Source organism: Thermobia domestica, chromosome 11 (genome assembly GCF_964235325.1).
Source record: "Thermobia domestica chromosome 11, izTheDome1.hap1.1, whole genome shotgun sequence".
Lineage (NCBI taxonomy): Eukaryota > Metazoa > Arthropoda > Insecta > Zygentoma > Lepismatidae > Thermobia > Thermobia domestica.
The window spans coordinates 238,059,587-238,078,039 of NC_137464.1; the positions used below are offsets into that span (position 1 = coordinate 238,059,587).

Sequence of the window (18,453 nt, forward strand, 5' to 3'; positions counted from 1 at the left end):
TTTTTTATAACCAGGGACCTGATGGCTCAGTGGTAGAGCGTTTACCTCTAGCGCATTGGATCCCTTGTTCGGTGCCAGTTTCCACGTTCCTGGTTATGACCCACGGTTATGCCGGCTAAACTAAAGGAGAGAGGATGATAAGAAATGAATGAAATGATGGAATGAAGAAAGTGAGAGGAAACGGGAGAACTCCTAGAAAACCCACGCACATGATGTTTGTCCATCACAAAGCTCACTTGGTGCGAACTGGATTCGAACCAAGGACCCCATGCGCCAGAGGTGAGCGCTCTATCACTGAGCCACCGCAGCCCCTTGGTAAACATGAAAATGAGAACTTTGTCACTACGTATTTTTCTAGTAAATATTTTTATGTCTTTCACCTACTCGAAGATATATTCAGTTTGTAATTTCATGATTGCTGTTATAGAACAACTAAACCCTCGAAAATAAACTACTAATGAAGAGATATCGCTATTGCACACAGAAACCAAAAACAAAATATTTCTTGAGGTTACTTTTGCTTTTCAATTAGTTTTAAATCAATCTAAAATGTGAACCGTGTGTGATAGTTTTAAAATTACTATTGAATAAAAGAAAAGAAATATGGAAGTGAGTTGTTTATACTGTCATTTCGATGGAAAGATGAAAATTACTTACTGAGCATAAATTGTCCTTTATTTCTATCTATACCGAAGGAACTAACATGGGAAGTTCGGGAGAAAGCCAAATATCGATCTTTGGAGGTGCTGTTGGTGTTGGCATATTATAGCCATTGGGTTGACACCTATTATAGCCAACACACCTATTTTCAAGACCAAACCAATGATCCAGCAAATCTGAGAAATAACGATAATTAAAGATGGTCTTTTTGGGTTTAATATTTGAGTCTCCTTCTACGATGGATTTTACCGTTCCATGCTGGGAATATATTAGCTCACCAACTAACAAAGGAAGTATGGGAGAAAGCACTCGCCTACAAAGAAACTAAGCATGCCATTTGGACTAATTCATGCCGATTACAACAAGCTAATATAATTCCTGTACGGTTGAGAACTGTTCGAGAGATTCAGCTTGGAAGTTTATATGAAAAAAGAAGCATATGTGCATTTAAAGGCATTAAGTACAACATTATTAGTAACAAATATTGACATAGGAATTGATCTATTAAAGATAACAGGAAACACTGTTTTGCAATAACTAACAGGTTTGTTAGTTAAAATTACTCATTATACTGTTCACAATAATGATAGGTTAGAGATGAAAATTGATCACTGTTGTTCTTCTGTTTTATGAAGAAATGAAACAGGCATAATACTTCTTTGCACCATGAACATTTTATATGTGCAATTGCGTTGCATTCGACAAGGGAACAGTTCGTATAACCAAAGTGAAAAGCAAATTCGACAGGTGGTTCAAAAGGTATATAATTTGTTCGGTGTCCTGCCTTGTGGAACGCAAACTGAAACAATCCAATGTATCACGGTGATAGGAACTGAATCATTAGCATAATCACGAACTTTATTTGATTGTATCTTTGGTACATCATAGAGTCTGGAAGAAGAAGTTTGATACTATGTACAAATCTTCTGCCATAATCTTTGATTGGTCGGAATCCAAACACATCAAGTGGTTGTACAAATCGCGTGTAGTTCTTTGGTATATTCTCAACCATTACGTCTTTGCCATCCGTCATCCAACTTGTAATGGATAGTCTGTCTGTGAATGGATCCTAGTGATCAAGCAGTAGCAAGTTCAAATCATTATGCCAACATTCGTTGTTTACAATGTTGTACTTAACGCGTTTAAATGCGCATATACTCATTGTTTCATATAAATTTCCAAGTTGAAATGAAATGAAATGAAATTTTTGAGTTTTACGTCCCACGGTTATGCCGGTTAGGCTAAAGGAGACGGTGATAATGAGAGATGGATGAAATGGTGGAATGAAGAAAGTGGGAGGAAACGGGAGAACCCCGAGAAAACCCACGCACACGGTGTTTGTCCACCACAAAGTTCACTTGGCGGGAGCAAAATTTCCAAGTTGAATCTCTGGAACAGTTCTCAACCGTACAGGAATTTTATTAGCTTGTTGTAATTAGCATGAATTGGTCTTTCAAATTGCATGCTTAGTTTCTTTGTAGGTGAGTGCTTTCCCAGCATGGAACGATAAAATCCATCGTGGAAGGAGACTCAAATGTTAAACCCAAAAAGACCATCTTTAATTATCATTATTTCTCAGATTTTCTGGATCATTGGTTTGGTCTTGAAAATAGGTGTGTTGACTATAATAGGTGTCAACACAATGGCTATAATATGCCAACACCCACAGCACCTCCAAAGATCGATACTTTGCTTTTCAACTTGACAGTTAATGTGTGTGTAATTGTAGAGTAGCCATTACGTACTACTGTACAGTATAATAAAAATGTAACATATTCAGAGTTGATAAGAAAGTGTCCTCAGTAAAATATGGAAGAGTCCAGTAATTTCGTCACTTCCGCTGTCAACCTAAGTGTGAGGTTCCAAGACTCGTATTTTGGGTTCGTAACAATACGTTTGCTAGGAATCCAATGTATGTTTCGTCTTATTTTCATGTAAATATGTCCCTTTCCTACTTTATCTTTGAATCATTGGTTCTTTAAACTTCCTTCTTTCGGAAATTTAAACGAAAATTGCAAATCTCTCCTTCATTATTGGATTAAAAAATCTAATATATTTCAATCAAACATTTTCTTGTAGGCCTTATATCTGGAGAACTACATACAGTGTAGCCAAACCCAAATTATCACTTAACTCAGTATGATGTCCACATTCTGCAAAAGATACGAAAACTCGATTTAGGGGCCGTTCAAAAATTATTTACCCCTGGTAAAAAAAAAAAGTAATTATTCGCCAAGATTGCAATCTTTTGATGCATTTTTTTGATCATTCCTAAAATTCTTGTAATATTTATAACTCAATGCAAAACATTACCATTATAAATTCCGTATGTAACTCATGTATTTGGAACGCACTGGAAACAAATAATACCATAAATACTGGGTTAAATAAGCCATCTTTGGCACATCCATTATCAGGTTTAATAGATTTCAGGAAAAGATGTCAAGATGCATATTTAGGTAACCTGTATGCTTAAAATTTTTATCAATTCACTTTAGAAACATTACAGATGGGGACAATAGCCATTTTATTTATGTGCAAATATCACAGCTTAAATACAGAGTTCGCCAGAAAAACGTATACACTCTTTGTTATCCTGTATCAGGATACTTGCATATACACCCTTTTTCATCCTGTATCAGGATACTTTCATATACACTCTTTGTCATCCTGTATCAGGATACTGGCATTGACAATTATTTTGAAATTTAATTATGTTGTAGTATGGTTTTTCGCCCAAAAGATGTCGGTATTGCTTTCAGTCAAAATTGTGTTGTAGTATTGTTTTTCGCTCAACAGATGTCGGTACTGTAAGCACTGTTAGTGAGATAAGAAAATGGCAGGAGCACGCTTGACGTTCCAGCAATGTAAGTACGTTTTGAAGTGTTTTATCAGATTTGTGAATACCATCGAAGTGCAGGGTCAGTGAAGAGGGAAATTTGGTACTGAACTACCAACCCCGCCTAACAATCAAACGCATTGTTGACAAGTTTGAGTCCCATGGAACGACGATCGGTCGCTGCAACTACAGGGGCTAATGCATGGATGCAAATAAACAACATAATTTACTAGTCCAAGAAAAAAGCTACCAGCCCACATCAAAGGGCGCCCATCAAGGGGGCAAGGTAAAGCTCTCGTCCCCCCCCCTAAGAGGAAAGTATACTTGGGAATATCGAAAACCCAATAGAATTTTTACATTAGTTACAGCAAAATTTGAAACAATATTTGAAATGTCGCTTATACTCTCACCCCTGGGGACCACAACATGGGCGCCCTTGCCCACATCCCACAATAGAAATCATCTACTTACCTGCGATATTTTAATAGTGATACTAAAAGCTCGCCCGCACCGATTGGCGAGTGGTTATTTGCATCCCTGGGTTAATGTATCAATGGAGACCGACCGATGCACATGCGTCTGTAGTCTTTTGGCGAGGGTTCTTGAGCGCCCCAAGCAACGGCCAACATTTTAAATATCTAATGTAAATACATGCTTACTTGAAGGTTTGTAACATATATATATATTATTTGAATAATAATTAAATGTAATTAAGAAATATGATATATATAGTTTTTTTTTCTTAAATAGTGTATACATTTTTCTGGCGGACTCTGTATGTCGTGTGAAATTGTTGGACCAGGAGAATTTAATGATTTTTTCTTCATCTAAATATTTTACAGAATTCTACTGGAGATGAAGAATATATTTTAATATCATTGGACAATGGATTGCACTTTCCAGCAGCGGATTTCATTCGAACAGAGCTCATTACATATGGTATTGATAATAGTAATAAATCTGTCAACGTAGTATTAAATTGTAACAACATGAAGAGGTTGGATTTCACCTCAGCAAAGGTACGTTATTTTCCAAAAAGATTGCCTAATTACCAAAAGTTCACTGAAAAGTAGCTTGTAAACCTAGGCTTCTAAGATAAATGGTAAAATAGTAACATTAGGGATGAGAAGCTGGGAATAGACTGGAGAAATTAGCACGTACGTATACCACTCCAGTAATGTCACTCACCGCCACTGAAAAAAAAAAATCTTTTTGCTTTCCCACGTTAAAATAATTATCAAAAATATTATATATATATATATATATATATTACATAGATAGATAGATAGATATAGATATAGATATAGGTATAGATATAAATAGATATAGATATGAAGAACGAAACTACGAGATGCATTCAAGTTACAACACCTCCATTTTTTCCCTTCAGGACTGGTAACAGATAGAAATGTGCTGTTTATTTATAACATACTCGAACACTCGTTGTTAATGCGTGACAGAGATTGCAACACTGTACGGTATAGAGAACTCTTGTGGCAGTGGTGAGAGTGATAACTGTTTTTGATACGACATTCATAAAATGGCGACGTAGTTATTCGTTTTCTCCATTTGCATGGTGTGACACAGGGGCGGATTCAGGTATGGGGTGGTCGGGTCAATCGCCTTACCCCCAGAAGAGGAGGAAACTTTCTTATTTTATATATAAATAAACCCATCCCAGAGTTTGGAGCTCTTAAAAATAGCTCTAAGTAGCAGTATTACAACCCACCGCCCCCCAGAAGTCCGTCCTGGATCCGCCCCTGGTGTGGCAACGCTTGAAATTCATCGCCAGTTCAGTGAGATGTGTGATGATGGTGTCATGGATATGTCTAATGTGCGTTCGTGGGTGCGACAGTTCAAAGAACACAGAACATCCTGTGACAAGAAACCAAGATAATCTCGACCTTGCACAAGCTGGTTTGACGACATGATCGAACGAATGGAGAAAGTTGCTCTGAAGAATCCCCGAATTCCGTGGGATCTATTCCAACAATCCTGCATAAACACCTGAAAATGCGAAAACTGTCCTCCATGTGGGTGCCACGAACGCTGACGAATGACCACAAGGCTGTGCACGTGGCATGTTCTCAGGCAATGTTGACACGTGAGGAAGGCATAAATGAGACTTTTACACAAATGGAGAAAACAAATGATTACACGCTGTTCTTGTAATTAAAATAGTTTGAATGCACCTCGTAGTGTATATAATACTCACTTTTTCATTATCTCAATGAATTACTAGTGCATTTCGATTTTCCTTATTAATAAAATAATTTATAAATAGCTCTAAGCATTTCCATTAATCGATATATTCTGTTAATTATTAGAAATGCAGTTCTTTCCCATGCATTTTTTCCCATAATATTCTACTGAGCATAGCAACACTAGAAAAACTTCGTTCTGTAAACATTTCGTGTTGAACTTTTTGGAAGTTAGTTGTTTCTTGTTTGATATATTCTTTCATGTATTTTATTTCATTTTCTTTTTCTTTCTTTCTTTTGTTTTGCTTTCTTTCTTTTTCTTTTGAAATACGGGAGCACAATTTAGAATCAATAGTGCTTGAGTTTTGGAGAATCATACATGATTAAGTCACTGCAGAAACCACTGTGCTCCAATACCATAAAGAAGACTTTGAGAGAAAACTTGTCAATTAATCTGATTTCTTTTCTTTTCTTTTCTTTCTTTCTTTCTTTCTTTTTTCTTTTTTTTGAGTTTACCATCTCACGTTATGCATCGAAGCTAAGGAAGACGGTGATAGTGAGATGGATGATAATCGTGGAATGTTGAAAATGAGAGGAAACGAGAAACCCCCAGAAAAATGTGTACAGGTATTTGTCCACCCCAAAGCCATTTGGCGGGAGCTTTGATTGAACCAGAGACTCCACACACCAAAGATAAGCGTTCTACAACTGAGCCTTCACGACCCCCTCCACTCTTATTCACAGCTAATTATCTATGCCTACTTCCTTTTTAGAGAATGTTCTTGGAGTACTAATACAGGGTGCGGCAGAACCAACCAAGCAGTTTTAAGGAGCAATAAAAAGTAAATCTGGATATATAGAGAAAAAATGTTTTTATTTTCTAAATTAATATAATATACCATTTTACATTCATTTAGTTTTGAAAATAATGTCCTCAGGATGGTGGTCGTTAGCATCAATACATTGTTGAAGACGATCCCTGAAGTTTCGAGCAGCTCTTGCACACATATCGCGGGGTATGGCATTCACTTCGTCAATAATCCGCTGTTTTAACTCTGGTAGGGTGTGAGGGCGGCTTTTGAAAACCTTTTCCTTCAGATATCCCCAAAGTAAGTAGTCACAAATGCACAAATCTGGTGACCGCGCAGGCCACTCGACATCACCCCTCAAAGATCGTTGTGTAGCGATCACAGATCTGTTGTTTTCATAATAAGCGCGAACGGCAAAACCACGATGTGCACCGGTCCAGACTAGGGATGGCCAAAATTTTCCGGAATCCGAATACCGGAAATTTTGTTTTCCGGAATCGGAAAATTTACTTTCCGGAATTCGGAAAAATTCCGAAATTCGGAAAAATTCCGGATTTCGGAAAAAATCTGGAATTCGGAAAAATTCCGGAATTCAGAAAAATTCCGGAATTTAAAAAAAAATCCGGATTTCGGAAAAATTCCGGAATTCAGAAAAATTCCGGAATTCGGAAAAATTCCGAAATTCAGAAAAATTCCGGATTTCGGAAAAAATCCGGAATTCGGAAAAATTCCGGAACTCAGAAAAATTCCAGAATTCGGAAAAAATCCGAAATTCGGAAAAATTCCGGAATTCAGAAAAAATCCGGAATTCGGAAAAATTTCGACATTCGGAAAAAATCCGGAATTTAGAAAAAAATTCGGAATTTTTTCCGATTTTACTTTTCGGATTCCGGAAAGTAAAAATTCTGGAATTGGCCATCCCTAGCTAGTAGCTGTTAAAAGAGAAACACAATAATGAATATATATACTGTATTAGTTTCTTGTAGTTGGATATGTCTTTATCACTTACGTAGACAATTGCTACTACAGTTATTTACTGCTTTATGAGGAAGGTCTTATTTTCCCACACAAAAAAGTCGCCGGTATGTCTCAAACATTATCGCGTTCCCACCTGCAGCTGCTCCAAAGCACTGCAAACTACTTTTTAACCAGGCGAAAGGCAGTGAAGGAAAAGAAATCTCGAACAAATATTCTAATAACATTCGCTTATTGTCAACATACCTACAGTGAGCGCAGAAAGTGTTCGTACACCGTGCATACTTTATATTGAAAACAGCTAGCATGAGAACGGGAGGTGGAAAATATATATATAACCAGAATTAAGACTACGCATTCATACATTTTATTTCTATATACAAGAGAAAGGCCAAACAAACACAATCACTGTTTTGTTCAGAAGAAAAGAGAGAATTCCTTTTTTTGTAAACGCAAAAAGTCACCGTACACTTATGCTTGAATTAATGCTTATAAAGTATATTACGTTATTTAATATTTTGTGGGATTACCCTGTGCGTTAGTGATTGTCTGTAGTCTTCGTGGCATTGATTTCACCTGTAGTAGTTCGTAGTTCTGTAGCTTCGGGACTGATTATCTCCCATTCTTCTTGAATAGCTTTTCTTAGGCCTTCTTTAGTAGAGACAGGACCGGCGCGAGGGGGGGGGGGATCGAGCCGTGCCACCGCCCAGAGCGGCAAGTTTAATGGGCTGCAAAATTTGAAAAAGAAAAGAATACTATCAAAATATAATGCTTCGTAATAGGCCTACATGGAGAAATAAAATTGTGTTTGCCTGAGAACGTAATTGAACTTACTTCACTCACATTCAAGAAAATACTCTCATGAAATTCAGAGTATCCTCCACATTTTCAATTATCAAACTACTAGCCACAGGTATCTTGTTCAATATTTCCCTTGCAGCGGTGTAGATAGGATTTTGAGCTAGAGTGCACAAGATTATCACGGTGTCTTTTTATATTTTTTCTATTCAATAATGTTCTAACGCTCCGCTCCAAGTATGCAAAAGGTACACTCCCATTTGAGACAGGCCGTTCTAGAATGTAGCATCTAGAGACATTTAGGTTCTAACAGCGAGTTTTTGCAGAATTTACAAATTGTTCATTCCGAATATAGTAAACAGAGATGTTCACCCTCGCGAGGGTGGCCCTCTCGAGGGCATCCTCACCCTCAAGTTCCCTCGCCCACAGTGACGCGAGGGCGAAGGAGCGCGAGGGCGAGGACAAGATTTGACCGCGAGGGCGAGGGTGCGCGAGGGCGAGGACAAGCTTCGATGGCGAGGGTGAGGGTGCGCGAGGGCGAGGAAAAGCTTCGACAGCGAGGGTGAGGGTGCGCGAGGGCGAGGACAAGTTTCGGCAGCGAGGGCGAGGGTGCGCGAGGGCGAGGACAAGATTCGATGGCGAGGGTGAGGGTGCGCGAGGGCGAGGAAAAGCTTCGACGAAGAAGGCGAGGGTGCGCGAGGGCGAGGAAAAGCTTCGACGAAGAGGGCGAGGACAAGCTTCGATGGCGAGGGTGAGGGTGCGCGAGGGCGAGGAAAAGCTTCGACGAAGAGGGCGAGGGTGCGCGAGGGCGAGGACCAGTTTCGGCAGCGAGGGTGAGGATCCGCGAGGGCGAGGACAAGCTTCGATGGCGGGGGTGAGGGTGCGCGAGGGCGAGGAAAAGCGAAGGCGCGAGGGCGAAGAATTCAATAACGAACTTTTAAAATGAATTAAATGTAGACACCGTAAATTGATAACACTTAGTGTAATCCACTTCATCGAAGTCAGTTATTAGTTGATCAATAATTTTAATTGATCTTAAATTAGGATTATCTTATAAATCACTTCTGTTAATGGTTTAATTGAATTGTCAATTTTGTAAATAAAATCTCATTCTAAGATAATTACTTAAGTGTAAATCGCAACTATCTAGACCAGCCCACAAACTGTTTTTAATTGAAATCCTATCCGTTTTCCAAGTACCCAGTTGCAAAACTATTAAGTCAATACTGAAAACTAAAAACGAAAATATTTATTGCAATTAAACGAATAACACGATTGGTATTATTGGACGAGAGCACGTTGGCTCAGTGCTACAGCCAATCTCTGGTTTCAGGGGTCACTCGTTCGATCCCAGGCCAAGTGAGTTCGTGGAGGACGATAGGATGGGTTTTCTCGGGATTTTCCCGTTTCCTCCCGTTTTCTCATTCCACCTATTCTTTCATCATCATTCACTTGCAATTCCATCAGTCTCCTTTAGCCATCGAAGGCATAACCGTTGGATGTTAAACTAAAGATTTATTTTATTTTATTTTATTTTATTTATTTATTTATTTTTTTTAAGATTGATATCTCTGAAAGCGTTTTTAATATAGTGTAAGAATATGCAGCGTACAGTCTTGAAAAGGGAGACTATTTTGGGCGTCCAGTAGGCTTCTTTCTGTGATCTGTTACCCTTCATTATCGACGTTTTTATTATTATTATTATTATTATTATTATTATTATTATTATTATTATTATTATTATTATTATTATTATTATTATTATTATTATTATTATTATTATTATTTGCAAAATAGGATATTAAAGTAGAATGATTTGGTTCTATATCGCAAGTTTTAAAGCTCCCTGACAACTGATATTTAGTCAGCAAAGCATAGGAAAACTTAGAAATAAAGAAGCAAAACTACCTGAAGTATTCGGCTATGGTTCATCTAATCAGGGCGTCGTAACGAGGGGCTTGGGTGGTCGCGTTCCTCCCAGATTTTCGTCACACGTATGTAAGCAAACTAAGAAAATAAAAGCATATATTCAGGGGTGTAGTCGAGAGTATACGAAGGTGTATTGCTCAATCTTAGTCATTTGCGCATACTTTCTGCTTCAAGGCGTGTAGTACTATATTCAAAACTAGCATATATAACCTGTGAAATTTTTAAGACTAGCGTATACTCTGTGAAAATTTTAAGACTATGGTGTACGCCGTGTGAAATTTTAGGACTTGAGCAGGAAGTTTTTGATAGTCTATTATTGCAACACAGTCCCTGCCCGCTGCAGCCCCTAGTTATTCGCCTCTACTTTCTAAACATTTTCTATATATTTTACATCCCTGGAGTTGGTGGCCCCGCATCGTGGAGGTTGTGGGGACATTATCTAAGCCTTTGGTCAAGTGACCTTACATTTGGACCTGTCAAGTGACCTTACATTTACATAGATTACTATTGAGATAAGTGGGTAAAACTGCATTCAGGTTTACACCTATAATTTCATGATTCTTAGTGTTCATCCTCCCGAAGGGGAACTTTCGAGGATGTCCTCAATTCTAACTATAGAGAAACGTTCTCACACAACAGAATAAACAATTTCAAACCGTTCATGATCTATATTTAGAAAAAAAATAGCACTCTACTAACGTAATTTGCTGTTTTGGAAAATATAAGTTTTACTTATTAATATCTGGGAATCAGTCGATCTGTCTGTATTTTGACGTATTAGAGTTAATGTCCCTTTATAATTCATCACCGATGCCGATGCTAAATGGCACGTGAATCTATAGTTTATGGTAGGATCCGAACCACCATAATGCGTTCAAACTTCACTCAAGGGAATCGAACCTGAGAATTTTGCTGCAAAGCAGACATGCTTGCTAGACACTATGCTAACTTCCTTTGTATATTTCAATATCATTAACTTTCAGTAATCACCGGTAATCGACCTATAACCAGAGTCTAAGTCTAAGAGGGAGTTATTGAAAATGTTTAATTATCCTAATTTTTATGTAAATATTTCACTTTAGAATATTAGCGTTTAAATACTCCTCTCCCCCATACAACCATTACACACGCTAATACTATGTAACAAGCAGTAACGACTACATATTATCAGGTGCAACATTTAATCAATCAACATATAACACATAAAGCTTATAAAATTTTAGTCAGCTGGATTACATCTTATGAAAAAAGTTGAATAATTTCCACCTTATATGTTAGTTGTTTGACGTAACGTAAGCACGAAGATAAGCTTAGATCTCTGTTCGAAATTCACATTGAAATGATATTCGCAAAGAATCTTCAGTGGGCTGAATCTCTTTTGTTCCAGGTTGGCTACAAGACTGCGATAATCGTAGGACGTAAAAATGAAGATTTTATTCCCCAGTCATCAGAATTTTTAAACTATCCTATCTCTTCAAGTCAATAATTGTCTGTTTTGCATTATTACTTTTCAACCACAGAGCAAAATAATTCAGTCACTCTACTCCTGTTTTAATGATGTACCGTATGGCAGCGTGTAACAAATTGTTGCGAGGTCCTGGGCAAGAAAAGTTTGTGATCGCCCTTTCAGTTTTTAATTGCTAATTATAATAAAATTTCTGGAAATCAATTAATCTACACATTTAATTATTTGTGCTAAAGAAAATAAAGGTTTGTTCTCTTACTTTCCCGTTCCACCATTTCTTTCATCATCATTCACTTGCAATTTCATCCATCTCCTTTAGCAGTTACATAACTCTGGGGCGCTAAACTAAAGATTTCATCTTTTCTTTCATTACTACAATCTTAAAGTTTGCACGTATTAAAGTTTGCACGACATTATTAATTGTTGAATTGGTGGATTTATAAAAGGCAGTGCTAAATCATTTTAGGCTCGATAATCTTTCCAAGGCCCCTGGAGGCGCTAAGCTCTGAGCGTGCCATTTAGGGAGGAACGGTGGCTCAGCGATAGAGAAATTACCTTTGTTCGAAGGGTCGCATGTTCGATTCCCGTCCAAGTAAGTTCGTGGTGGAGGACATCGTGTTCGTGGGTTTTCTGGGGATTCTCCAGTTTCCTACCACACTCTCATTCAACTATTTCTTTCATCATTCACTTCTGTCTCCTTTAGCATTTAGCTTGCATAATCGTGGGATCTTAAACTAAAGATTTCATTTTTCATTTGCCTTTACGTATTTGTAGTGTAAGGAATCCTTGAGACAACGTTTGAAAGATATCATTTCATAATTGTGGCAATTACTGAAAATAAACTTTCCAACAATGATAGCTGCCAAAAATGAACCAAGACCAAAGTGATAAAGTGCACAAATTGGCCCCTAGGGTAGTTTCTTAAGACAAAGTTTCATATTTATGGCAATTATTGAAAAAAAAAAATCAAAATTTTAACATTGTTAAGGTAGGACAAATGTATCTCTATTAGTGGTGAATATTAACAATATTTGAGCATCGAAATTAACCTTACAAGCACGTTGACACATTTCAGTTTATTTTTTAAAATACCAATTAACTTAGATTCACATTCAAATCAATGAAGTCATTCATGTTATAGGTTAGAGTGGGTATATATTTCCGAGTGATAATTCAACAATAGTGTTCTGAAGTATTTTATTTGTTTGCTGACGAAGTTTCAAAATTAAGCTCTTTAGATCTTCCTCAGTTACGCTACATACATCAGGGATGGCCAACGTGTTGACTGTCAAATTCTGACAGATAGTCCGCAGCAGTCACTCTACTGCCACTCATCAAACATTGATTTCACCCTCACCCTCATGAGAGCCGCCCTTGTGTGGCTGAATACTTATGCTTGCATCGTAGTTCAAGGAACATTTTGAAGTAAAGGCATTGGATACTGTTGATAAATGATGTAAACGTCACTATCGACCGAGATCTCCATTGTAACAGTTGTTCCATTTTAGGTGTTCCACAGTAAGTTATACGATGATATGTTTAGTTTCCTTTCTTTAGGACGTATGTTAAGCAAGGGCGGATCCAGAACGGACTTCTGGTGGGGGTGGTGGGTTGTAATACTGCTACTTAGAGCTACTTTTAAGAGCTCCAAACTCTGGGATGCGTTTTATTTGTATATATAAAATAAAGAAGTTTCCTCTTCTGGGGGGGAGCGATTGCCCCGATCGCCCCCCCCCTGGATCCGCCACTGACGATAAGGAAATAATTCAACAAATAGGTTGAATAATTGATGCTCTGATCCTCACGAAGGAGGCCCTCTCGAGGTCTCCTCACCCTCAATTACCCTCGCCCTCAATGATATGAGGGCGAGGGTGCGCGAGGGCGAGGAAAAGTTTTGAGCACGAAGGCGAGGGCGAGCGAGGATAATGGACAACTCCTATCGCGAGGGCGAGGGTGCGCGAGGGCGAGGACAAGCTTCAATGGCGAGAGTGAGGGTGCGCGAGGGCGAGGAAAAGCTTCGACGAAAAGGGCGAGGATGTGCGAGGAGAAGCTTCGACAGCGAGGGTGAGGGTGCGCGAGGGCGAGGACAAGCTTCGATGGCGAGGGTGAGGGTGCGAGAGGGCGAGGAAAATCTTCGACAGCGAGGGCGAGGGTGCGCGAGGGCGAGGACAAGTTTCGGCAGCGAGGGCGAGGGTGCGCGAGGACGAGGACAAGCTTCGATGGCGAGGGTGAGGGTGCGCGAGGGCGAGGACAAGTTTTGGCCGCGAGGGCGAGGGTGCGCGAGGGCGAGGACAAGCTTCGACGGCGAGGGCGAGGGTGCGCGAGGGCGAGGACAAGTTTCGACAGCGAGGGTGAGGGCGCGCGAGGGCGATGGACAATTCCATTCGCGAGGGCGAGGGTGAACGAGGGTGAGGGCCAACTGCTACTGCGAGGGCGAGGGTGAGTGAGGTCGAAGTAAAATGAACATCTATGATAGTAAATCGTACAGCGTATTATTTCTTGAGAAATGTTTCATTTTTTGTATAGCGAAAAAAGGTTTATGACTTTTTTTTCTGCGTCAGTTCAACGTTAGGCCATACTAAAGGAACATATTAGTAGTCTCACTTTAAAATCATTATCCACCACAAGGTGGGAGAGCCGAATTGATGCTCTGACTCAGTTATCAAATATAGGAAGTTTATGATGCCTTACTTCAAATAAGTAATGACAATAGAACCGATAGAATGGTCGCCCACGATGCTCTGTGTATAGCAAACCAGCTGAGTTACTTTTCTTTCCTTTACTCACTCGTCTGATATGACTTTAAAGCATTGATTCTCATGTGTTGGATGCAGTAGGATTTCTTGAAAATATATCTGGGTACTTTGAGAGGAGCAGAAATTATGCAAAGTTTAAATCTTACTTAGTTGATGCGATGGACTTGGCATCAGCATTAGATACGGGTGATCTACTGATACGTAATACAGTGCAAGCTCGAAGTCGAAAGAAGAGACAGTTTCAGTACGAGGCAGAGGATGAAGCTACTGAAAACATCCACAAACAAGATACAAGATCGATTTTTATTAGAAAGTTCTAGAAGTGATTGTGTTAGCTTTTAAGAGAAAGATTTGAGCAACTTAAACATCACAGCGAGTATTTCAATTTTCTTTGCGATATAAGTAATCGTAAAGATATAGCCTACCACCTGAACTTTTTGTCTGAAAAGTGTACTAAACTTACCACCATTTTAACACACGAAGAATTGAAAGATATTAACCTCAGTGATTTGAAAGACAAACTGAAAGTGTTATCCACTATAATTAAGCCTGTGAAAGTAAAAAAAAATAAATAAATAAATAAATAAATAAAAATAAATAAATAAATTAAGAAACATGACTTTGCTCCCAATGTTAGTATTGCACGTAGAATTTTGTTAATCTTGCTTGTAACAGTGGCAAGTGGAGAAAGAAGTTTTTGGAAACTTAAATTTATTAGAAACTATCTACACGCTGTTATGTTTGAAACACGCTTGAGTGGTCTAGCGACGATATCAATAGAACACAAATTGGCTTAAACATTGGACTACGCGATGTGATAAAGGAATTTGCTCATATCAAAGCAAGAAAAGTTTCTTACAATTAAGGTATGTTAAATTTATGTATGTCTATTGTGTTTTAGTACATTATAAGGTTTAGGCTAATCACTTACATTTACCATAATATCTGATTTACTGTATTATCTTCTTGCTCCATACTCTATTGAAAACGCCTTTTGATATAAAATAAGCCTAAAAATTAAAATTCTTAGTCATGACTAAAGTATATTTTTAAAATTTTATTTTCTGTATGCGCTGCTCTATATTACAGATATACAGCGAAATCGAGCATACTGAATATTGTGTCAGTATAGAGTAGGGATGGGCAAAACCGGTTTTTATAAAAACCGAAACCCGAAAAACCGACATTTCGGTTTTCTCCAGAACCGGTTCGGTTTTCTCCAAAACTGGTTCGGTTTTCACCGAAACTGGTTTCGGTGAAAACTTTTCGAAAACACATAGAACTATTTCTGTGGAAATGGATTCGGTTTCCGGAGAACAACGAAACACCATTCTGGTCAGAAATAGAACAAATTTTGGAAAAAAACCGGAATCGGTTTTGAAGAAAACCGAAACCGGACCAGGTAAAAAACCGAACCGGTTTTGGAGAAAACCGAAACCGGTTTCGGTGAAAAACCGAAAACCGGTTTTTGTGCCCACCACTAGTATAGAGTCGTTTAAATATTACGTGAGCATTCCAGAAAGGTAGTTCTTTTTTTTTTTTTTTTTTTTTTTACTTTTCCATTTTATACATGTTTTTAAATGACACTTGAACGCTATCTGTCAAAATAAGGTTTGCGGATTAAAGGGGCGGCATGTGAAAGCACCGCCCAAGGCGGCAAAATTGCTAGCGCCGGCCCTGAGTAGAGAAGCTGTGCCTTCTGATTGTTGTGTCCAGAACAGACCATAGATGTTCTATGGGGTTCATGTCTGGGGATTGGGGAGGTGTGCGAAGCTGTTTCAAGGTATTATAGAGTAGCCACAATCGAGTATTTTCCGCTGTATGTTTGGAGTCGTTGTCTTGCTGAACAATAAATTGTTTTCAAGAACCATCTTCTGCGCACTAGTATGGAGATTTTCCTTTAATATGTTAATATACACTTTGTGGATCATCACTCCATCGATAAGGTGGAGACGACCCACTCCTGAGGCACTCATACAACCCCAGACGAGCACGGACCCTCCTCCGTGTCTTACTTTAGGGACGAGATTTTGAGGATTCATCTCTGTATTCACCTTGCGCCATACCATACGCCTCCCATTGGACTCGATAAAGTTAAATTTACTTTCGTCCGAAAATATGACCCTATTCCAGAAAGAAGCCTGATTCCTTATCTTTATACTCTATTTCAAACTTTAGTCTCTTTATACGATTTGCCTTGTTCACCCAGAACATTTTCCTGGCTATCCGACCATGATACCCTGCAAATATTCCGCACTGTACTGGCTGATACTTTAACACCGCGTGTTTCCAGATCCGTTGCCAATTGCACAGCACTATTTTTTTGAACCTTTTTTCTTTCCCTAATAATGTAACGTTTATCTTGTTCACTCAACACTCTTGGTCTTCCAGTTCTTTTTTTTTGTTTGTTTGTTTGTTTGTTTCGCACAGTGATAGAAACATGATACATCGCAATTATTGTTTGTACTGTTGAACGAGGCCTGTCTGCAAGGTTTGCTATCTTTCTCAAAGACTTACCCTTCTTATGCAATTTAATAATTACTTTTCTTGTCTCCTCATTTGTTTCTGTTCGGTTGCTTCCCACTTTGACAGCCCACCGTGCAGTTTTTTCACTCCTATTCACAACTAAACTCATTCTGTTACTCGTCATGCTATACAGAGGTGTATACTCAGGTGAATACTAGTGAACCCCAGTTGTGGTATCTTTGTTTCGTATTCGTACGTCAGGTGTACGATCACTTTTTGCGTCTACTCTATACACTTTCTACGGAAGTTATTTACTTTCTGACCATTTAACTTGTCTTTGTGGTTCTTTATTGATATATCATAAAGCTTAGTTTTCATTATTCATATTGTGTGTGTTATTACACTTCTTAAATTTTCTGTTTCTTTTTCGCAGGCATTCTCGTTTCAATAGCATAGGTGTACGAACACTTTCTGCGCTCACTGTATGTACAGTAAATACAAATTTATAATTTTTGACTTTACGAAGTATACAATGTAATTGTTCAATAATTAACATAAGCAGGCATTCATTAATTTATATTAATATAATAATTAATAAAACTAATAAGCGGGTGATTGATGACTCAGTGGTAGAGTTTTCATCTATGGTATTCTAACCCAGGACATGTGGGTTTTCGATGGCTAATTTTGTGTTCGAAAATTTTCCCGGTGGTAGGCCTACCTTTCTTATATTTGTTCCATCATCACTCATTAATGAATTTAGTTTATCAAAACTCTATAGCCATATATTCATTCTGTCCGTCAGTGAAACAAACAATCTCAAGAACTATCTGATGGATTACCAATCAATTTTGGCCATGATGTACAGAGTCAATAGTTAAGAATCGAGTTCCCTGATGAATGTAATATTCAAACCGGAAGCGATACAAATCAACCATTTCCGGTTTTAACGTTAATCATTATATAGTAAATATGGTAATAGATAGCGAGAAGCGGTTTCCAATAATCGACATATATATAATATTCATGTAAATAGAATGTTACCCAATTTGTGCATCTGCTGAAAATAATGAGCTTAGGTATTTAGAGAGCATTTTCCGCATTAGAAAATGTGTGCTTGGTAAAGAATGTAGAGAATTAGCTGAGTCAGGCACGTAGCTAGAATATGGTAATAGGAAGGGGGGGGGGGTCTGTCACGAAATACTGTGGTTATTTACCAGGGGCTCAATCATTCTAAACTATTTTATTGGCAACATATATTGGTTTGTTTAGCCGAGATTTCTAATGGGTGCATGATATGAAATACTGTGGTTACACACCAGAGGCTCGATCAATCTAAATATTTTACTGACAACATACCCATATTGATTGGTTAGTACAATAAAATGAGGATATATTAGTAAGTATTTTAATAAGAAGCTATGAAGAAATCTCGAGTAAAAGAATATAAAAAATTATTGAAAAAGATATAGTCTTCCGAGGTCATTCGAACTGTGTCGAGAATTTTGCGTCTGGGAAATTTGCGCCCTACCTCAAGAACAGGTAAAATTGCGCC

At 38.3% G+C, this 18,453-nt stretch overlaps 1 protein-coding gene across 4 annotated transcripts in view; it reads left to right on the forward strand.

Moving 5' to 3' along the window:
• Positions 1 to 18,453, forward strand: part of LOC145664838 (sodium-independent sulfate anion transporter-like) — a 176,625-nt gene that overhangs the window by 109,929 nt on the left and 48,243 nt on the right. For all 4 annotated transcript variants that reach the window (XR_014127527.1, XM_081731844.1, XM_081731843.1 and 1 more), the window contains exon 10: positions 4,342 to 4,518. Coding sequence is in view for 3 of the 4 variants with exons in the window: in XM_081731844.1 (XP_081587970.1) it covers positions 4,342 to 4,518 (177 nt within the window). In the remaining variant the exon portion in view is untranslated. The remainder of the gene's footprint in view (positions 1 to 4,341; positions 4,519 to 18,453) is intronic.